This window comes from Notolabrus celidotus, chromosome 16, assembly GCF_009762535.1.
Source record: "Notolabrus celidotus isolate fNotCel1 chromosome 16, fNotCel1.pri, whole genome shotgun sequence".
NCBI lineage: Eukaryota > Metazoa > Chordata > Actinopteri > Labriformes > Labridae > Notolabrus > Notolabrus celidotus.
The window spans coordinates 20,228,545-20,251,554 of NC_048287.1; the positions used below are offsets into that span (position 1 = coordinate 20,228,545).

A 23,010-nucleotide genomic window follows, 5' to 3' on the forward strand; every position below is an offset into this window, starting at 1 on the left:
CATCCACCAAACCTTATTGTGTTTTTGCAGGATTTTCTGAGAGCTCCATTCTGTTCTGCTTTCATTTACACCTACTTGGCCCTGCTAATCTGAAGACGCCATGATATCATACAGCTAATTACAGGCAGGAAACTGATGACTGGGAGGAGGGGGGGATAAAACTGTTGTATAAATCTCTGGGCTTCTGCACATTTGAAGTAGGTGTTCTGGTACTTCAGTCCCACATTTCAATTCAATAGCATCTTGTGGTCAAGTGCCAAATATAGATGAATTAAATGACAAAAGAGAACAGTATTGTATCCATTTATACTGTACAGTTGTTACCTGTCGAACAAAAAACTTTGTCACTGTATCATTTTGTAGATTTTATATTGTTAACTTGCATAATGTGTTCTGTGTAGAATGTCCATTTTGTTATTCAAATAAAAACAAGATGGGATTACCACATGTCATTGAGTTATTTAAAGCCCATTTTCTGATTTTGAAATCCAGCATTCTCATTAAGACTGTGTAATAAATGTTTCCTCATACATTATCTTCAAGGTAAAATATTGAATGTGTCCAACAACGGATTCACATCCAAAAAACCTGCTTAAATAGTGACATTCCTATCATGTATGGAGAAGTGCTTTATAAATAAAGTATTATTGTTGTTATTATTAGTATTAGTATTAGTATTAGTATTAGTATTACAAGGAGTAGTAGTAATATGTTGGATGCTAATTGGTAATTTTTGGCATGGTAGAGGGCTTAAAAACATGTTCAGATTGTAATCAAGGAGCCTAACTACACAGCCAACGCCAACAGAGAAATGTTGTTAGTCCAAGACTCTATCTTTTAAAGAAACCTTATACCTCAAGTATTATTTTAATTCAGCCTCAGATCTTTTTTTGTGTTGAGTGCTGCGTAGCTAACAGCCTGGACAAGAATCACATAGATGAGTTAATTCAAAATATAAAATTGTATCTCAAATACTTTATAGTGAAAACATATTTTGTATAACAAATTGAATAGATCAGTCTGACCTTCTGTTGAGTCTTAAATAGATTTCAATTTAAGAAATAGCACTTTGACATTACAGTTATTATTATTATTATTATTATAAAAAAATGTTGGTATGAAACTTTTTCTGCTTGGCTAAAGCAGAAGAAGGCTCTAATGTCACAGTGGATGAAAGGCTAGTGGCATTCAGAGGTTCCTTCCGTTTTAGGCAATATATGTCTTCCAAACCAGCTCAATGCAGCATAAAAATCTGGGCAGCATGTGACAGAAGAGGTGTCTCGTCTTAATTTATCAACATCACTTCATAAATAAAATATCTACATTTAAAATACAATTTAAAAAAAATCTGTCATAAAAAACTATTGTATTTATATGTAGGTCTTTCCAATGTACATTAAAAAAAAGTTTTAACGTGAATTTTCCTGAAAATTGAGTGAGTTATCCTCATTTAACCATGATTTGTGCGAATTATAGAACAACATTGCACTAAATATTGATTTAAATTGTCAGTAACAGAGTTGATAATGAAATTAAAAAATGTTTATTGGGATATTTTTGGGGCTTTGACACTTTTGGATAATTAAATATGCCCTGGGTCAACATTATTGCTGTCCCTAAGAAACGAACATAACAGGAGGATTAAAATAAAGCTAAATCCAAGCTAGTTCTGTCACTAAAGGAGCCGACTAGGCAGCTAAAATAAGAGTTTCTTTATTAACTGAAAGCTAGTTGGATGAAATGTTGTTGCTAGGATTAGCTTTATAATTAAAAAATATCAAATTTTGCAAGATAGTGTTTCAGTTTGATCAAACTGAAAGTATGTGGCTAAATTTGATATAAAGAAAAGAACAACACATTTGGTTCAAAGATAATCAGGTCAGCCTAGCTTAGTAGAGTAGAGCTGTTACTGTCAACAGCCGCTAAATCTTTGACTCCAGTGTTTTTTTAATGTAATAACTTTCAGATAACAGCAAAGTGAAACACCGTAAAAAGGCGTTAAAGCTTTCTAACTTTAACTCTTAAACCTTTTACAGTAACTGCTCTTTGCCATTAAAGGGCAGCACCTTTGTATCAGTGTGTAGTGAAACCTGCTGTGCCCTTCATACAGTTTCACAGAAATGATAGCGGCAGCATTGTTAAGTAGTCTTGCTCCTTATACAAACACAAATACATTTTTAAAAAAAAGATCTTTTTATGTTTAAATCTTTATTCCTCTTTCAACACAGCCCAATGACATGAGAGCTACACAACAACCAAGTGCCATTTTTCTCTCCTCAGAAGTTGTTTCAGTATAAACCATCTCATCTCATGTAAGGTCCAAAATAAACACCTATGCTTTATATTGAAATGTTAATTTTACATCACTGTGAAATAGGGATATGCCACTTAATAACTCCTTGAGTACTCTTAAAGAGGGTGTCTAACAAAACTAATTTAAAAGTACTTGAAATATTGGATAAATTGCTAAAGAAATTGAAAACATTGACAATAATAAATAATAACACAACTAACAAAAATAAGACTGGCATGAAAGATGCTGCTATGTCACTTAGGACCAACTAATTCAAGCTACATATAATACATCAGGCATTTCATGAGGCTAAACTGATGTGGTGTTTGGCAAAAGATGAGACTGTACAGACTGAGGATTATAAAGTACAAATTCTTGTATATAACAAAAATATTCATCAAAAGTGGAGAACGTGGATCTGTACTCTATGATTTCACCTCATGAGTACAATGAAGAGGTAATTATAACCAGTTCATATGAATTTCAACTATGTCCTCATTATTTGTGTTGTTGTCCCCACAAAATTAGAATTTCTTCTCAGAGAGGGGACAGTGTGTGTGCCGTCATTGACCTCAGAGCGTTGCAGCTTCCTCCCGACAGACTGTCTTCAATACTGTCGGTCATCTTCTGAACCAATCAAAAGCAGCCTGTACGTTTTGGCCAACCAGCAGTCACAGCATCTCTTTTGTCTTTGCAGTCCTTCAGGTCGACTGAAGAGCCGTCAGATCTCCGTCAGCGTGATCTTGTAGGCTTCTGCGTAGCTCTCGATGTTGAGGATGAAGGTGTCTTCGTTGGAGTAATGCTCGATGATGTTATCGTCCATGTTCACCAGGATCCTGACACACAAAAATTTATATTTGTCATTTTGTTTATTTGTACAACATGAAGCTCCAATTTGTAATCTCTTGTCACACTCACCCTTTTTTACTCTTCTTGTATACTTTGGCTATCCTCTCTGTGGGCAAGCCGTACTTCTCCGATATCTACATTTTGAGAAATGAGAGCAGTTCTTTAGACAGGTATTGTGCTGAAAAGTTATTTGAAGCTCCTCTCTCTCTCACACATGTAATCAAAGAGACATCACTCACAGCATCCATCAGTCCTCTGAGCGTGGGAGACTTCAGCATCAGGGCGTCAAACACTTCTTCAGTCTCCTTTCGTACATACAGCAGCACTGCAGAGAGATGAGGCAGGATAAGGCTTCAACTGTGAGCTGAATATGATGTGTATACATGTGTATGCAGCATACAGAGCCACACTTAGAGAGAGAGCAGTCTGTCATGCAGACACTTTTCATTAGAAGTTGTGTCCAAAGAATGTGGCTTATGTCTGTAACTTTATAACATACGATTATCACATCCTACTTTCATTATCAAGGGATTCTTTCCCCTCTCTTTCTGTTAATTTGTTAGTTATCAAGCGTATATAAAACCATAAATCAAGTCCACATCATCACTTGTGACACAGTGATGTGTTAAATTTGTAACTATGAACTCACCTCAAGGCAAGTAAAAAGACCAAAAAGATCAAGTCTACAGTCTGCATGTTAGTAGTTACCTGTCTTTGTTTCAGGTCTGCTAACCCAGAATTGTCTTGCATAAATATATTCTTCTTTTTATTGCTTTTTCGACTTCCGTTTCGATGCTTAACATTTTTTTTGATGTCTCAGTTCATGAGCTATATGCAACAAAATAAAGTTGAATCTAATCTTAACTTATTTCAGCTAATTGTAATGCAATCTATGGAATGAATGAACAAAATGGTCACGTGAACCCCTAAATAGCTGCAAACACTTATAGTATTTTTTATTTTTAAGTTTTATTTTGGGGCGTTTTCGCCTTTAATGGATAGGACAGCTGAAGAGAGACAGGAAATGCGGGGAACAGAGAGTGGGGACAGACACGCAGCAAGTGGTCAGAAAGTGGGAGTCACTGCAACGAGGACTAAAGTCTCTGTATATGGGCCACAGGCTTAGACCGCTAGGCCAACGGGGCCTGTCATGTGTTGTATTTGAAAATGATATTTCTAAAACAGTTGCAGTGTTGTGGACGCACAAAAGGTGCAGTGTGTAAGCACAGTGAGAGCTCCATGTAACACAAACCCAGACATGCACATACACACAGTGCTGTTCCGCTCCTGCTAGGACCAACGCTACACATTGCAGACACCTTCCCCCCCATTACTCCTCTGTGACTACCTCCAATGGCAGCATGACTTCAAATACTTGATAGAAATTTCTTTCTCAACCAATCTTTTTCAAAGTTTGATCTGAAAAGGCAACCAGACTTGGTAGAAATCCAATCCAGAAGTCCATTTTCCTTTTTGGATCAAGCTGTGAATTACCATAAGCTGGATGACTAAGTACCCTCACAGACTACCTATCTTTCTAGGTCAAAAAATAACTTTAAACGAGAAGCATAAAAATGTTCAGAAAAATTCAGACTTGAACGTCTGCAGTTGCATGACGTCCTGTCAGACTCTTCCTGCTATACAAGATCATGTGATCAAATCAAAGCTCCTCAGGAAGCAGCCGTCTCGTACCTCTCTTTTGTGTCTCCTCTTTGATCTGCTTGTGCGGTGACGGACACAGATCTTCTTCTGACGACCTGAACATCCTCTTCACCAGCACACCCCTGAGATCACACAGAAACACACAAGTGTCATGTTCCATACAAACAGAGGGTATGCATTGTGTCTGCATGTGTGGCAACATGCTCTTCCTCTGAATGTTTGGTATCTTGGACCCTCTTGATTTGCATCCTTTATTGTAGTGTGAGAGGATGTAAATTAAGTTTCCTGTTGATGCACACACTCACCCTTCTCTCTCGATTTCCTCTGTGTTAAAGGTGAAAACCTGGGAATGAATAATTCAGGATTAATGAAAGTTTGAGATCTTCGTAAAAATTTTTTAAAAAGCTGTAGCGATGCTCTACCTGTCCGGCTCTCTGCAGGTTGCCAAAGTGAACATCAGGGATGAAGAGAACAGGCTGAGCCTCCAGGTCAGTCAAGGTTTTGAAAAAGGTGGTGTCGGGCTTCTTCTGAGCAGTTATTACACCTATGCCTCCGTCTTTTCCTGAGTAAAGGAACACGATTTGTAAAGGAACAGAAAACCATATCAGCATGTGTCATTTTCTCTGATTTGGATGCCAACATTTTACAAAACAGATCACATTTTTAATGCAACTCAAAGTACCTTTTGACTTCTTGCGGAACAGTTTTCTTTCCTCATCCCTTATTTTCCTCTCTGCTCCCTGAGAACAACAAAAGACAAATTCATATTCAACAAATCAGTTTGTGCAAACACAGAGAACCTCCTTTCAAAACCGTTCAGAGTCTGAAGCACAGGTGTATCTGTCAGCTCACTGTGCAGGTGGAGGTGCAGGGGCAGGTGGACGCCACTAGAGGGAGAGCTGATGACATTATTTTACCTCTTCTCTCCACCTTTTGTATGGGTGGGAATTTTGCACAAAGACACTACAGCATATTTTAAATATGCTCTGCAGCATTTTTATGGTAAGGATCCAATAAAAATATTTTTCAGGATGAATCACAGAAAAGCACCTGTGACTATTCTGCCTTGTGTTAGATAACTTAATAACACATGAACTGCAGTTAATTTAGCTCCCAGTGTCTGAATGGAGAAGTAAAGACACATAAAATACTCTAGGAAATAATGCAGATGTATCTCTGGTAGCACTTTAGCTTCCTCCTGATTTTCCTTTAAAACTACTCAATCCTTTTTTATAATCCATCAGTTTGTTTGAATAAAAACAGCTGTTTTAAAACACCCTGAAATTAAAACAAGCATTTTTCTGTAGTATATTAAATATAATCCTTAACCCCAGCCTTTATAGATCATTAAATGTTAATGAAAAGGGCATGACTTTACAGATTAACAAAAGATGGGCCGAGGTCAAATTTCTCACCTTGTCACAGAAGACCTTGATCTGTGAGTAGGCTCTGTGCAGCGGTTTGTTGCTGCGGTTGTTGTAGCTGTATGTGTCGATCTGGATCATCAGAGGAAGACCCTTCACCCCTTTCTGAGAGGAGAAGTCTGTGCTCAGACAGTTCACTGTGATGAAGATCTGCCGTGGACACAGAGGAGAACAACACAGGTTTACAAACTCAGCACTTTATTAAGGATGTTGGTAAAAAAAACTCTTGGTTCTAATTTTAAAAAATGAGAATTAATCACATGTATTGTACAATGTCTGATGTTTTGTACTATAAACTTTCTCAATTGTTCATTCTTTTGCACACAATTTTGCCCAAGAAATCATCCAGAACAGCTGCAAATATACAGATTCACTCTATATTTTATTCAATTGAAATGACATGAGGTTAATAAACGTGACAACATCTATGATGAATAAAGACTGGAATGCATTGCCTCGTGCATTAAAGCTAGGGTTGGTAGTCAGATTAAGATACACTTTTTGTTATGATGGTTAAAATGATCTTTATGTCCCGATGGCAATCAATACATTATATGTTCTTAAAAAAGAATGAAACAAAGCCGCTATCTACAGCCGGAGTAAACCTGGGAAAACACCAACCAACCCCTGCCATCAGGAGCCAAATTATGAAACCAATCAAATCCCTTCCTGCCATTCTGCCCGCCTCCTGCGCGTACATTTCATGTTTGTTTGTGTTTTTAACTTTCACTATGATAATGTTTTGGTGTTTTCTTACCGCTGAGTGAGACATGAGTTGACACAAACAATGTGCTGAGGACCGGTTTTGAATCAGTCACGATCGTATGGTCGCGAAGCAGCGGTGCTCATGCATGTGAGAGGGGGCATTGTTTTGGAGGAGCTCCGAGTGGAAGGGGGGGAGGGTTTTGACGGAGTCCCGAGGAAATGCTACATTCAAATTCATGCTAGTGTTGGAAATGCTGACAGACCTAACTTCCTTTGAGTTAGTGTGAGTTAAAGAAGTGGGCCTTTAGCCTTTTCACTAACAGCTAGTTTTCTCGCCTGTCAGTCAATATAGTCATGTCCTTATTTAGGCAAAACCCGCAAGTTTAATATCTTCTGAACTGTTGTGTTATAAAAAAATTCACCCAATGTGAGTGCCAAGAGAGAAATGAGCAATGCAGACTTCAGCCGTTTTTTGAACCAGGCTGTAAACATGTTTAGTTCTGCTGTATAGATCGGCTTCTGTGAATGTGTGTATGTAGTTTTCTGTTTCTGTAGTCAGCCTCTAGCAGACGTTAAATGAATTGCAGTTTGTAACAAAAAAAACAAAATACAAAAATTCATGCTAGTTTTCGGTGACTACCAACCCTAGCTTTAACATGATTTCTGCTTAGTTTTATGAGCTAGAGCTAGAACCAAACAAAAGTCCTTTTCACCTATGTTGTTGGAGAGCTTTCAGATATCTCAAAGTCCCCGTAAATGTTAAAGAAAACTACATGTTACTTCATATTTAAGCATTCATAATTGTAAAACTCACCCCAAATAAAAACTGTTAGGATTAACTACACATCATAATACTGTATGTCTTTATTTATCTAAAGTTTTCAAGTACTTAGACTTTAATTTTGTATCCACTTCTACATTAAAAATCACGAGTGTGGGATGTACCCTGATAAACCTCTACAACTCACGGAACTCAATGTACTGAAGCCCTTCAACTCATGTCAATAACATGAAGGGGAGGGGCACTGTTGACCTAGAGGTTTAAGCATGCATCCCATGCACAGAGACTATAGTCCTTGTTGCAGCGGTCCCTGGTTTGACTCACGACTATGACCCTTTGCTGCTGTCTTCCCCCTCTATCTACTCCTCACATTTCCTGTCTCTCTTCAGCTGTCCTTTAACAAACAAATAGTAGTAAATGTACAGGTCTAGATGAACTGAGGAGATTTTTTTTTTTTTACAACATTAAAAAACTAAATCAAAACTACACTTATTTTGTTATAATTTCTAGTATTCCTTAAACTCATAACTATGCAAATTCCTACTTTTTACTTTGTAAAAATTGATTGAGATGTTATACTTCTTTTTCCTGTAAAGATCTACACGCAGAAAAGCGCTTGGCAGGCACCAATAACCTACCTGGTCATTACACCTGCTCCTGACAAATTCAGGCTCAGCAGTCACACAGATTAAGAGCGAGTGAGCAGAGATGAAGAGAGAGAACGAGAGAAAAAGTCAATATTGCCTCAGAGAAGTGTGCTTGGATTTCCTCCAGCAACGTCTTTGTCCCTGAGGCGGCTATTACAATGAAAGAGCCATACACACACACACACACACACACAAACAGAGACCGATTCCCACACACACGCATACAGAGTCACATTCACACACACACACACACACACACAAACACACGGAGCCACATTCACACAGAAATGAGGGCAAAACAAACAACAGTGGGTGGGGACAGGGATTGGTGTGTGTTGGCCCTTGGGGGCCTCTGGAGTTCAAACAGTGTTGTGGCTCCATTTAAGGAGTGGCCACAAAGGAGAGGGCCACACAAAGACGACAAACGCAGCCAAAGTACACAACTCTGCCAACCACCTCTTAGACAAAGCGGTTCTCCTTTAGACATTCATTTTTGTGTCGTGATAAAAGTTGACAATCTGATCCCCTTTTTTTATGAGCTTTAAGTGTCAGTGATGTCTACATCTAACAAACTTGCATCACAGGCAGTTAATTTTCTAAGTGAGTGCATTTGTTTGCCAACACTTGAATCATCAAGAAAAAAAACCTGTCCCACAGCTTTTTTTTTATCATCTACAACACACCTTCAGCAAGAGTAAATACAGGGGACCAGTTTCTGGGAAAATTACAGTGACATTCAAACGACTGTAGTATTTGTGTTTGTACCTTGGCCTCTTCATTCACGTCCCAGGTGAAGGAGATGGCGTTGTAGGCGATTTCTTCAATGTTGCCGATCGTGTTGAAGCTCTCCTTGTAATCAGCTGTGGGTATAAAAAAAGAATGCTATTCATATTTCTACAATCACAACAACCTTTCAAAAGTTGGTAGTACAGGACATCCTATCAGCTGTTATACACAACACAAATTGGTCAATAACTGACAAAAGCGGATAGCTATTGTTTGTTTAGATAAGCAATCAAATGGCACGCTTCAATTTTATAAGATAAAACCTTATCTGCTTGAGCAAACAATCTCTCAAAGGCTTCAAAGTCAGTGGAGGGGAACACAGGAGGCTTTATGGCTTTGAAGAGGGCATTAAAAGTCAGTCAGGTGAACACATCAGCCGTGTATTGTTAACCCGAGTGACTATAGACTGCAGAACTACAGGCAAAAAAGTTCAAGGTACAAGTAAGAGAGTTAAAATGATCAAAAGCACAAACATATCATAACTTTGGTGTAGAAATGTTGTTTGAAGAGATTGGAGAGAACTGGTTCTCATGGTGTCAGAAGTCATGTTTGCATCGCTACAGAACTGATCAGAAATCTCCACAGTAACCTTCCTTGTTGGAATATGGAGCCAATGCAGAAGAGCTAAATACAGCAGTTCCACAAGTGTCCACTAGAGGCTGGCTCCAAAAGCCCAGAAAGTCCCATTAACAGCAGAAAGGAACACGTTAAGTTTTTTGGTTGGAGTTGCCTTTTTCCTTTTGAAGATATTAAGGTTACAAGACATTTGATAACTGACCACATGGCGGCTTGATTGTTATTATTTCTGACTATGTAAAGCATTTGAGATTGGAAACCTTTTCATACAGTTTGAATACTGTAGCACTTTCAACTAAAAAGATATCAACTTTCAAACTTACCCCCAATTTTTAATACTTTAAAAACATCACACATATCACTAAAGCATGTTAGCTCCTGAAAGAGGAACTTCGAACAAGTTCTTTTCACCATGCTAAATAAAGCTCTTTGATTTGTGTTCATCCACAGCTGAAAGTAGTCCCCAACAAATACAGCTTTGGGTCTGTATATTGAAGTTTGCTGAAAACTACAACTCCCAGCTGGGTTCAGAATCTATTTAATGGTATTTGTTTAAATAATTGAATGACTGCACTTTTATGTTTATGTTTTGTTTAAACAGAACTACTTAAAGCTGTGGGACTGAGCCGGAAAGCAAATGTTTGCAGTTTCTTTGCCCCACTGAGAGGTGTAGGGGAAGCAAAATCCCATTTTGGTTGGTCTGTGTTGGAAAGCATCCAAAATGTTGCTAGCTGTTGTTGATAATTAAAAGACTGCTGTCTGTCTGCAATCCTGACACTAACACATATTTTGTGAAGACTGTCTTGAAGAAGTTGCTCATCCTTCCTACAAGAACTCTACTGCTCATATCTCAGAGTATTACCCTCTCCTTCAGTGACCTCTGACCTCCTCCATCATCCTAACCTGTCGTTACAGCGACACTTCCTGGTTCTTTAATAGCAGGTGCACAAAGAAGCAGGGGCAGGTAGAGACATGCCTCTCTGCCAGACTCCCCTCGTTAAACAGCCCCATTCAAATGATCCATTCTGTGACGTGGCCCAGGGGCATGATAACCCCCACCCCTAAAACACACACTCGTACACTCACACAAACCTTCCACCACTATTTGAATCAGCTCTCTGGACAGCGTCGGGTTACAGGCTGCATCCAGCGACAGCCTGACCTGAATCTGAAGAAACGGATGGAGGGGTCTGTCATTTGACCTTCAGAGCTGCTTGAGATTTACCACCTTTAACTCACCGTCCCGAGCTTATTTATACAAGATAAATCCGCAATTATTTTGTTCATCTTTTATTCTTTATGTTACAAACTCAAGACCTGTCTAACAACATGCAATTTGAATATCTCAGCTTGGACTTTTTGGTTGCACAATTACACAATATTTACAGTCCCAACTGACAGTAAAGTGAGAATAATTCACAACTAAATCAATTTGTAACGTAATTTTGATTAGCAGCCCTAACATAAGTGACAAGGACATAAAAGCCCAGGATGGATCAAGTTAAAATAAAGACATTTTTTCATCTTGAACCAGACTCTGTTTTAAGCTGCTGTTCAGGATCTAGGTTGAAGTTTGTGCGTATCACAACTGTGTTTATCAATGCACAGAGGGAAAGCTACAAGTTCACCTGTATCAGTATCAGTATGATGCTCTAGATGCATGCTACCTATCTTTAGATCAACTACACAAACAAATTCACCTAACAGGACACTAAACAGCATCACGCTCAGAAAGATAACACACGTCCTCTACACCGTACCTCTTTTTTTGTCCTTCAATCATTACAATTCTGAGACAGTATTGAAGAACTTTCAGCTTTGACTTTAAAGTAAATTTGAACCTTTCTTTTAAATGTGCTGTTTACTCACAACATGCTAGGAAATGCCCTTCTTTGCTTTCTTACTTAGAGTAAGATTGAAAGACTGACACCAGTCTTATCCATAGACTGTATAAAATACAGCTGTGGATCTGTGGTAGACTGGATCGCCTCTGGATTGGAAGTTTAGCAGTTCGACCCCAGCTTCCACAGTCCACATGCCGCAGTATCCTTAGGCAAGACACTTCTCCCAGTGGGATAGCCAGTACAGTTTGAATGCGCGTGAATGGGACTTTGAGTGGTCAGAAGATTAGAAAAGCCCTATATGAGCCAGTTAGTTTAACATTTATGAGTACATTTTGGAAAAAATAAAATATTATGCCTCCTGTAGCTTAGGGTTAGCTCAGTCTTTACAGAAAACATGCTTAAGGCGAGACCTTGGCTCCCTCAGTGTCACCTACAGCTTCTTGAAACAGTTATCTTGCTATGCTGAACATCAGTCTTAATGGTGCAGGAAAAGCAAATGTGCAGATCATAGACTGTATAAAATATGGAGGTAATATCCGTGACGTCACCCATCTGTTTCTGAAGCGTTGTTTTGAGGCCAATCGTCACCGGCAGCCATGTTGCTGCTGTCGAGTGATTGTGAGGTAAAGAGGCGTGCTTGCAGCCTCCTAGCCAACAGCTACAGTGTTCCTGCCTGTCAATCAAGTCAGCTGTGCCTCTCATTGGAAGACTTGTAATCTCAATATCTTCCAAATTGCTGCTTTAGAAAAAAATTGCCCCCCCCTACAGTGTATTCCGATCGAGAAATGAGCTATCTGAACTACACTCGTCTTTTGTACCAGGCTGTAAACATGTTTATTTCTGCTGTAAAGATCGTCTTTTTTGAATTGGTGTGTATGTGTCTTCCGGGACTTCCGGAACCAGCCTCAAGCGGATCCTCGATGAACTGCAGTTTTTAGCAATTCTGCATTGGACTCATATTTTTAGACCAGAGGTTGCCGCTTGGTTGAGAGCTCAGCTGTGCCCCTACTCTTAGTCTTTATAACAAACGAGTAGAGGTGTGAAAAAATATCGTTACAGCAATATATCGCAATACTTTGACCTCCAATATACTATCGATATTTCAACTCTTAATATTGATTTTTTTGAAAAAATAAAAATTCCTATTTTAGCCGAGTTGGTACTAAAGTACGACTTCAGTATTTCAAAAACAATAAAGTGGAAAAGTTGTTTTCAATCAAATTAATTTTGACTTAATTTGTCCTTTCATTTTGAGTAATATTGTGTGATTTACATATACACCATTTCTATTTTTTCTTCGTTAACTGTGTGGAATATCGTGATATATCACAATATTGTGATATCGTGATACCATCGTATCGTGACCGAAGTATCGTGATGCGCATCGTATCATGAGGTTCTTGCCAATATTCACCCCTACAAATGAGTAATAAAAAAACGCACAAAAACAGTGAGTACAATTTAAGAAATGACCATGATATTTTTTGTTCTAGACATGTTTAATTCTGCTGTGAAAGGAGCTTCTGAAAAACTAGGATTCCTTTGATTTGAAGTCAGTGTCAAGTGGACACTTGAGGAACTGCAGTTGTTTTTACACTCGCAAAGATTTTGTTTTGTCAACTTATTAAAATCGTATGATATATTTAGGCATTGGAGATGCTGGTAAGGTTTTGACAGTGTCTTGTTGTTGGCTTCTTGCATTTGTGCTAAGCCAACTTTCGGCAAAGGGAACTTTTAAAATGTTATTTGTGTGTAACATGCTATTATTTTTACTATGTTTTCTTTTACTAAAACTTTTATTCAATGCTGTTTATATCTCCAATGACTGGCCATATGTTGATACATGTTTTATTTGATGCTGTGGCAAAATGTTTTAATGAAAGAAAAGAGTGGGAGAAAGTATAACAGTGAATAAGAGAAAAAACTGAAAATGACAGGAAAGTTAAAAGTGATCTCATGCATCTGAATGTAGTAGTTTTCTTTCTTCCCGTGACGTCCATGAGAAGAAAAACAGTTGTATCAGATGTGTGTGAAATGTAGGATGATTAGGGATTTACTTGCTTCGTGTAAAAACATGAATTATGATGAAGATCTAAATTGGGCGAGAATAACTTCCAACAGACCAAAAACAACCGAGCTAACAGTGTGACGAGCATTCCTCTCCCTGCCCCAACAAGCTGTGTATAAGGTGTGTGAATGTGTGTGTGACTCCCATCCACCTCCACTCTCCCACATACCGCTGACTCTCTACCTGTGTTAGCAGGCCTGAGCTTGTCAAACATAAACCGCCGACAAGCTTCTCACACACACTTATTCAACATTGCGTAGAAAAGGTTGGTACACATTCAAATCCATCAACTGAAAACACTACAACACACTCAAGGTCAAAGGTTCGAGGATACAAACATGAGACTTCGGACAGACAGCACACACCTGTGGGAAATACTGACTGGAAAAACGAAAGTTGGGACGATGTATCGGGTGATTTTTCTTATGTGACTGTTTTGCTCAATCTCACAGACAGTGTCACAGGGATTATGTGGATTTAGGGTTGTGTGTTTCAGCAACACCTAGACATTAGGGGATTCAGCTGTGTGTGTGTGGATGGCAATGGGCAGCTGAACAGCCTCAGGCAGACGGTTTGGTGGGGGCTTGTTTGCTCTCAGTTTGGTCATGCCTTGTTTAGCTGAGTGCATTCCAGCATTTGCAATCACATAAATCAGCCATTGTGTTTTCATGTGTGTGTTTTGATTCATTTATACATACAATGAAAACTTTTCTGTAACTCACAGTACAGGAAAGTTTTTAAAGAAGGAGCGATAAGTCTCACCGATGTCCAGGACTCTCTGCTTGGCCGTGTGCTGTCGAGAGTGCCAGTACTTCCAGTATTTGAGCTGCTCGTCTCTGTTCTTGTCTTCGCTGAACACCACCATGATCACACTCTGAAAAAGGATGAAACTCAAGGTAAATTTGGATGGTGAAGCTTTAGAGTGACGGGATGAAGTTGCACCAGTTTTTTGCAACACCATGACACTTTTCTCCTGCATATTACTTTAAGGCTATTTATAAATGCAAAACACTGAACCCAGTTCAGTTATTAGATTTGACAATGCAGCAGTGTTGTGTAATAAAAGTCTGAGAAGGCCAGAGGAAGCAACATTAATGAAGTATAGACAACGAGAGCTACTGAGTCACAAGGAACATTTTGAGCCACTGCTCATGCTGTAATTCTTGCTCCTGTGTAGTCAAGCATCACTACAGAAAAATCTGGTGCCAGCTCCTTAACTGTAGATTATCCATCCATTTGTCTCTGTGAGCAGTTGTTCTCAGACCTGTTCTGCCTCAGCAGCGACTCAGCTGATTAACTTTGATCTGATGACTCTCTCTGACTCTATTATCTGACTCTTATTCTTAATAGAAAGTGACGCCACGGATCACCTGATCACACCTCATGTTAAATCAATCCACGGAAAAGAGTTCTGGCACATTCATCTCTCCACATTGGCACTGAAGCAAAAACATTAGCTTTTTTTCATTAGCATTGTAAGTCGGTCCGATGATATTTTTAAAGTATTTATTTGAGGAAAACAAAAGTTTTGATTTATGTTTAACGGCCGACCAAGGTTATTATAGTTTTGTATTTTTCATTAGTTTTTATTTCTATTTCGTTTTGACCTTTTGGTTTCAATTTCAGTTTAGTTTTAATTAGTTTTTAAAGCGAGTTTGCTGGTTTAGTTTAGTTAAATTTTTTTGAAAATGCTTCATTTTAGTTTAGTTTTTATTAGTTTCAGTGTTAGTTTTAGTCTTTTTTGTAATATGGGTTAGTTGTCAGGGGCGAGATTGAAAAAGGTTACAAAAAGCATGTAATAAAAACTCAAAATATCATACCATTTTCAAAAATGTAATCACCTTGGACAGATGAACAACAATCCACATAAAACAATAAAATGTATCACTTATTGTTATATTGTATCTAACAAAAAATGGTCACAACAACAACAGTACATAAAACATATAATACTGAGTTTATGTTTGAGATATGTTGACAGAGTCGAAAACTAAAGACATTTTCTCTATAATTTTAATTAATTTTAGTTAGTTTTGTAAACTCAATACAGCTAGAGTTAGTAATCTTTTTTGTAAAGGGTCGTTTTTATTTTTATTTCAGTTAACGAAAATGTTTTTTCACCTCTAGTTTTCGTTATTGCATTAGTTTTTATTAACGATATTAACCTTGTGGCCGACCACTCGCCACCAAAGAAAAGAAAAAGAGAGGAGGGAAACTGGTGAGGGATGTTAATGAAAGAGAGTCCAAGAGACATCAACCAAATTGAAGAAAACAGACTCCAAGCGACCACGACGGGTATGGGCTTTAGCATTGTTTAAAGACTGTTTGAGTTCAAAGAAGCACCAAACAGACTTTCAAAGTTACTGGGAAGAGGACCTTGTACAGGTGCTGTTGTTATTTTCTGCAATTGTTGAGGATGCAAATGCTGTTTTCACTTTTTTTGAATGAAAATGTGAAGTTCAATGTGATTTGTTACAGCAAAGCAGGCCTATTTTGAGACTGCTGTGAAGTTAATGTTAAGTAGACCTGCAAGTAGGCTGAAAGGAATACAGTACATTTTTAAATCAATACTGAGTGTCAACTTGTATGATCTAAAGTTGGTAGACAGGTAATAAGCACATATGCGAAACAGAATCCTGACATGGTGAGACAAGACCCTGACATGGAGCTGCACATATCATCCCTTAGATAATAACTGTCATAACAATCTTTTAAAGGAAATCAAAGACATCATGAGTTTGATTATGATTAAGTTTGAGGGATAATCAGGCCAAATGACAAATCAAATGACATCATCATGTATTGATCGGCTCACCCGGACTTTGCTGATTGGGTGACGGAGGCGTTTGTTGGTGCTGAGCTCGTTGAGCGTCACCGCGTAGAACTGGCCTTTGTTCAGGTAGGTCATCGGTCCCTCGCCCTGCTTCTGACGCAGGGAGCGAGTGGCGTCCAGCGTGTACTGGAAGCTGTCACTGCACACAAACACACACATATACAGACAGTGAGGATAGTGTGTGATGAGATGTTACTGTGGGATGCACGATATTGTGCTTCTTTGGGTTTCTTTAGGTTTGCCTTAGATAAATGCACTGAGTGGTTGCATGGTGAGTAACTTACACTCCCTCCTGGTGAAATAAGAAGTCATCTGCAGCCAGATGTGAACGCTGACAAAACACAAAAAGAGGAAATCATTTGACATAATGACAAGAAAATATGGCCTGAGAGGAACTGCTTAAACAATGCTGTAAATGAGAACAAACACAAACAGTTCAGTGCCACAAATAATGATACACAGAGATCTAAAGTAACAACGACGTGTAGATTCCTGTTTGGCAACCTTTGTACTCGTAATCAAATATCTATCTGTCTTCACGTACAATTACATAACAGCTCCACCTTCGCAAATACTGTTAGAGATCATCACAGTGTGACATTAAATCTTCTGCTGCTGTTATTTTCCTCTTTGGGATTCACATTATCAGTCTTAGATCTGTCTACAGTTTCCAGAGTGCCTTCAACGACAGTGCAGACAGAGGAGGTAAACGTGTTAGTGTTACACTAACAGCAAAAATAGACTCTATGAAGGTAGTTCTACCTGAGGGGACAACGATCAAAATGTACAGACACTAAAATGTCCTCCTGTTCTACATCTTTCCACAGGTTGTAATACTCACAAATAGGAGACAATAAACCCAGAAGTACAAAGAACAAAAAATGTTTTGACAATAATAATGTGTTTGGCTTGGGTTTTGATAGATTGAACCATTGTCTACCTGAGGCACCTCTTCACCTTTGACATGTTTACAACACAAAATGATTGATGAAACGATGCTTACTTTGAACAACTTTAAAACCTCATGAGGGTACAGCTATGTTAGAAGATATCTTTCCATAGTTGCTTCTCTGTGGTGTTTTCTCTCACCGTGTCTCTCTCCTCCTCGTACGGGCTGTCAGGTGGACTCTGCTGGTCCTCCTTCACGTACGAGTTGTGGCTGAGCGTGGTCACCTCATACGGACTCTGCTCGTAGATCACCCTCGCCGACTCCTCTCCCTCCACCCTGTAGTGAAGCCCGCCTCCCGTCATGAAGACAGGCGCGTACATCTCTGCCTTCACCACAGCAACAGCTTGTGGGCCTCCATCTCCAGACGGTGCCCCAGCTCCAGCCGCCCCTGTTGAGCTGCTGTATTGCTCTCGTTTGGTCTCCTGGTGCTCTGTGTTCAGTGAAAGATTGACTGGGACAGATTTGAGGACTTGAACACGGTTGTCTAACATCTCCGTCTCGCTTTGGCCGCTGTGATTGCTCTGCAAAGTAGTCCTGGAAAAAAAACATGATTTTAATGCTTTAGGAGCTGTAGAGCACATTCATGTGAGCTACTCAGAGTAGAACTAGTTTGGTGAACCATATTTGGAGGTAGATGAACCCTGCTTTGGGAAAAGAACTGATACAAGAAACAGAGGCAAGAAGGAGGGTGGAAAACCATTATAACTTTACAAGGCCTAATAAAACACATTAGAGCACAGTTTTCTTTTTGAGTGAGTCCCCTATTCATTTGTGTAATGCCATAGACAGATTTGTCAATTGCCCTCATATTGATTGCTGTATCAAGGCTCCTGTAACGTCTCATCTTCAGTATGAATGCCCTGCTGTAATGATGGGACCAAATCATCCCACCGCTGTGCCGGCTTTGGAGGTAGTAACAGAGGCGTTACAGGGGTGAGACGGGATAACTGTGAGGCAGATGAGCTGGCGTGCCTGAAAAGCACTGTGTGTGTGAAGATACCGCTATCACGCAGATACAGAATGTGTAATCACACACTGAGACACAAGCAGAACTTCATTATGCTTTAACAGACTCACAATATAAAAAGGTTACTGATTCCAAACTACGACACTCATCTATGCTGGGCTTTAACACACCAGGTGTGCAGCGAGTCATCAATTAAGACCGATTACAAATAATCCTATTTGCTCGTGATCGTCTGAATCTGATTTCATATGTTGGCTAGAGGTTAACAACACGAATAATGATTTCTGAGGAGTGACAATGAAAGAAAATGTAAGTTGTGCTTTTCTCATGACAATATTTAAGGGCACTTTAAATTATTGTAGGGTTCGCATTTTTGGAAACTTGTTCTACCTGCTCTCTTTGATTATTGTACCACTAGTAGCACATAGTACACTGTGCTAGTGAGTGGGTCTAGTTTATGCACAGTGGTATTCGTGATGGTAAACGTTGCTCACAGAATAGCTTGAGTCAGCTCCATAATGGATTCACTCTACCAGGGTTTGGGCTTAGATAAACTAGAGTTGTTCATCGTCCTCCCTATCTACAGATGGTTGCTTCTCCTATTACAATCTGAAAACAAGACAACTCTTCTCTAAATAGGTTCTAGTTTCCTAAACTCTTTGTATCATCAATTCTTCTACATTTCCTGTGTTTTCTGCAGGGATCAGGATGTGTTTACACACCCAGACCAGCCTCTGTAGATCAACATCAGTGCTTCTCACACTCACAAACTCGGTTGCTCATGTAATATTTACACACCTACAAGCTACAAATACTCAAATGAAACTCTTTTACTCCTAAAAAACTCTCCTTTACTACTAAATTCCAGGATGTAATTCCACACATTACTTAAAAATGTTTGCTGAAGTCCACATGTTTGGCATTTTTCTACATCTTTCTGTCTGTACATGAACAACTGTGACCCACCTCTTCTCCTGCTCCTCGATCATCTCAGGCACTTTGGGAACTGGAATAAGTCTTTTCTCTTTTGGCACCTGGAAGAAAAGAGGAGCACAGGATGCTCAACACCTTTCAATCTTACAGACAGTCAGAAATATAAATCAGTATTCTTGCACAACATTGATGTAGTTTTAAATTATTTGGGGGATTTTCATTTAATGTATTTATTTTTGTCTAAGGGCCTCAAAACGAAAGAGCGTTACTTATACTGTATAAGTGAACATTGAACTCTATGTGTCCAAGACCTTGTAGTAGTCGTAGAGTAGGCCGAGGGCGTTGGCGCTGTCCTCGTCCCCATTGATGCTCATCATGGCCTTGGTGGCGGCTGTGAGCGGGTTCTCCAGGTACGACCTCCATGCCTCGTCCTCGCTGGTGTACGCTCGCCGCACAGCTGGGAATGAGCTCTCGTTTGGAACCACCACCACCAGACGCTTACTGACAAACACACACACAATGAAGGAGATCAATTAACCTGCCAGGTTTCACTGATTGGTTGCTTTTCTATTTTTCTATTTGTAACAAGTGTGTTTTGCTTGCTTATAACAAAAGTAAAAAAAGATCCGGCTGTCATCATTATTCTGATATTTCTGTATAAAATAAGGAATTAAATTGACACCATTGCCATTTTTGTGTCTGTGTGTGTTGCGTGTGTTCAGGGGTTTGTCTCTCTTCAGTTTAAACCCACTTAAGTCACGATCACAGACCAGTTAAACACTCAGTGTTTTCACAACACAGCTTTGAACTCAATCACAAGAGAGGTTCTGAGTGTGTCAACTTGCACTTAATCTACAATGAACAACATCACTGTGATGGAACAACTTCCTGTAAGTCTTAAAGTATTATTTTACAAGTTGTTTTTTTTTTTGGCTTCTGTTAATTTGTCTGACTTATTTGACTTGACCTACTAATGTAACAGCAAACTATTTTGATTATCATTATTTGTTTTGGTTTGCTTTTCAGAAAAGAGAGTCCTTAATATCTGATCCCAGCTTCTGCATTGTGTTACTTTCTGGTTTCTTTCTACTTCTACATAATACATATTTTGGTCAATGAAAAAACAAGACATTTAAGTGCATACATTTCTGTTTTGTGAAACACTTTTGAGTATGTTTTACATACATTTAGGCCCAAAACAATACTATTTATCTATTGACAAAAACATATATATACGATACATAAAAAGCGTATTATTCTTAGCTGAAAACGTTTAAACTCTGGTAATAGATTTATAATATGCAATGACTGTTTGTTTTATTAATGTTTCCCTGATTGAAATAAACTCTTGTTTGCTTAATCAAGAACCTGTTCCTCTCGCCTCTAACCTGTGATGACATACTGATGCAAACATTCAAAGAAAAACGCATGATGGTGAAAAAGAGGCTAAAACACCCAGGATGAAGCTGCTTAACCACAACTGGATTGTATTTTTTTTTTATTTAGGTATAATTCTTCTTTTTTTTGCTTTAGTATCTTTTCTCATCGTATTCATGCTGATTAATGTTATCCAGTCACTTGAGTTTAAAAATAAAACAAAGTGTTTTAAAATAAGCATCAATGAATTGCTAATTCCAGCCACTTTCTCTATGGCCAGCAGGTAAATGTCTGACACAGAAGTAAAAGACATTCACTGTGGATGCTATTATGATTGGAACAGCTTTCCTCTAATGGGTTTGAGTCAATATTAACACTGTGTGTCATAACTGTGGTCGTTTGTGGTCAATCTTTCACTGCAACGCAGCGGAGGACCAAATAATGTGTTAAAAATCACCACATTTGACAACCTTAATAATGTTTAGCCACTTCATATCTAGATATAAAATACTTAATGCTTTTCATGGAAGCTTTCATCAACTGTGCATTGTTGAGGACACAATATAAAAGACACTTATAAATGTATTGTACACCGATGTTGTAAAATCCTGTGAATGCCAATAAAATATAAATAAATAATAATACTTGATGTAACAAAAATGTACTGCTGCTACTTAATAATAATAATAATAAAAATAAAAATAAAAATACAAATACAAATACAAATAATAGACACAATACTAATAACAATAAGAATAACAATAACATTAAGAAGAAGTGATCAGCACTTTTATACGTGTCTTAATTTAAAAATAATAATTAAAAACTGAATTAAGATTAATAAAAGGCCTTCAGTTGTTCCAAACTTCATAAAGACAATCAAAAAGTATGTTTGCAAGAAGTCATCCCATGCAAAGTTACATTTTTTGGATATATATTTTATTGTATATGATAAATATTCAAAATTAAGCTGAGTTAACTTACTCTCTAAAACCCAATCCATTTTAAAGCATAATGAAAGTCGAGTAAAAGTGCATGTCTGGTTCTTGTAGTTTATGCAGTATTCAGATTACGGACTTTTCTTTTTTATGAATAAAGGAGTTTCTGGTGCGACTGAACAACAGGCCGACATGCAAACTGTCCTCATTCACAGGAACATCCATCGCCTCATCAGGCTTACGACATAAAATGCAAAGCAATTCACAGATGGAGGGAAAAAGTGCTATTTTCATGTAAAAGACTTGAAAGTGTAAAATTATCCAGTTAGTGAACTTTCAAGACTTTTCCATCATCATTCAAAAATGGCGAATTCAGCTCTAACGAAATCCACGGCACCGAGAAGTTTAGACAACTTTTCCTCCAGGAGAATATTCAAAATAATCAGAAATTTAACAAAAAACCCAACAACATCACAAGTAAGTGACACTCTTTTTATCCTATAACATGATCTAAATTAGTGTTTCTAATTAAAGAGTAAAAAAACAACAAATGATTGTTTAAAAAAAAGTGTTTCCATGCAGTGAAAAGTATCACGGATCGTCTACGCGAGCTCGATCACTTACTTGTCTGTCTCCTGTGACATATTTTGCTTCCTCTCCGGTTCTTCCTTGTGAAACTGGACTTTCAAGTCGGAGCAGGTAATAGAGTGAGCGAGCTGCCAGAAGTTGGTCTACAGGTAAGTCGACTTTTCTCGCCCCGCTTCTTTTCTCTCCCTGCCCCTCTGCTCCCCTGACTGTCTCTCCTCCGCCTCACCTGGCAGGTGAAGCCGCTTTTGTCCCCAGCTGCCAGTCACTCTACCTGTCTCGTGCTCACTTTGTACGCAGATTGTAACATAATATATTAACATATCCTGCTCCCACGCATTATAATATGTGCCTTAAGTTTGCTTTGATAATGGCAGCGGGTCAACTTTGGCTAAAATTCTTTCAGTGTAGAAGAATTGAAGGTGAGGGCGAGACGACCTCTGATTGGTTCGAGCAGAACGAAGCTGAGATCTAATTGGCTAGAGGGTTGGAGAGGCACATAGAGGCCCACCTCACCTGCGAGCAAAGGAGAAGACGGGATTGAGGGCACCATGACACCGAAAACCGGGAAATACAACAAGCAAATACTTCAGCAGGGATTCAAATCTTGAAGCGATTGATTTTCAGCTAATATGTTCCCGTACACATGACTGTGAAATGCAGTGATGGACAAAGTACACAGCTTTATTACTTAAGCCAAAGTATAGATACTCCTGGTCAAATATTACTCCAATACAAGTGAAAATTGCTCTGTCAAATTATTACTTGAGTTAAAGTACTGAAGTACTTGCTT

The 23,010-nt window shown here is 38.6% G+C and overlaps 1 protein-coding gene across 1 annotated transcript; it reads right to left on the reverse strand.

The window, feature by feature from the left end:
* Positions 1–2,191: 2,191 nt before the first annotated feature.
* Positions 2,192–22,631, reverse strand: grhl2b (grainyhead-like transcription factor 2b). Its single transcript, XM_034704959.1, has 16 exons — positions 22,257–22,631; positions 19,629–19,818; positions 19,351–19,418; positions 17,558–17,951; positions 16,753–16,799; positions 16,451–16,607; positions 14,398–14,509; positions 9,127–9,221; positions 6,220–6,378; positions 5,487–5,544; positions 5,227–5,366; positions 5,110–5,147; positions 4,835–4,926; positions 3,382–3,467; positions 3,212–3,276; positions 2,192–3,129 (listed from the first exon to the last, which is right to left on the reverse strand). The coding sequence occupies exons 1-16, from the start codon at positions 22,274–22,276 to the stop codon at positions 3,015–3,017; spliced, it is 1,836 nt and encodes a 611-aa protein (XP_034560850.1). The 5' UTR covers positions 22,277–22,631; the 3' UTR covers positions 2,192–3,014.
* Between the last annotated feature and the right edge of the window lie 379 nt (positions 22,632–23,010).

What these genes read in the sequence shown, in the direction of transcription:
- grhl2b (XM_034704959.1), bottom strand. Translation starts at nt 22,276, where the DNA reads ATGTCACAGGAGACAGACAA. An exon ending in GCAGAGAGTCCTGGACATCG is followed by an intron (nt 9,222 to 14,397) that starts GTGAGACTTATC and finishes TTATACCCACAG; the next exon opens with CTGATTACAAGGAGAGCTTC. An exon ending in GTTCCGCAAGAAGTCAAAAG is followed by an intron (nt 5,367 to 5,486) that starts GTACTTTGAGTT and finishes TCCTTTACTCAG; the next exon opens with GAAAAGACGGAGGCATAGGT.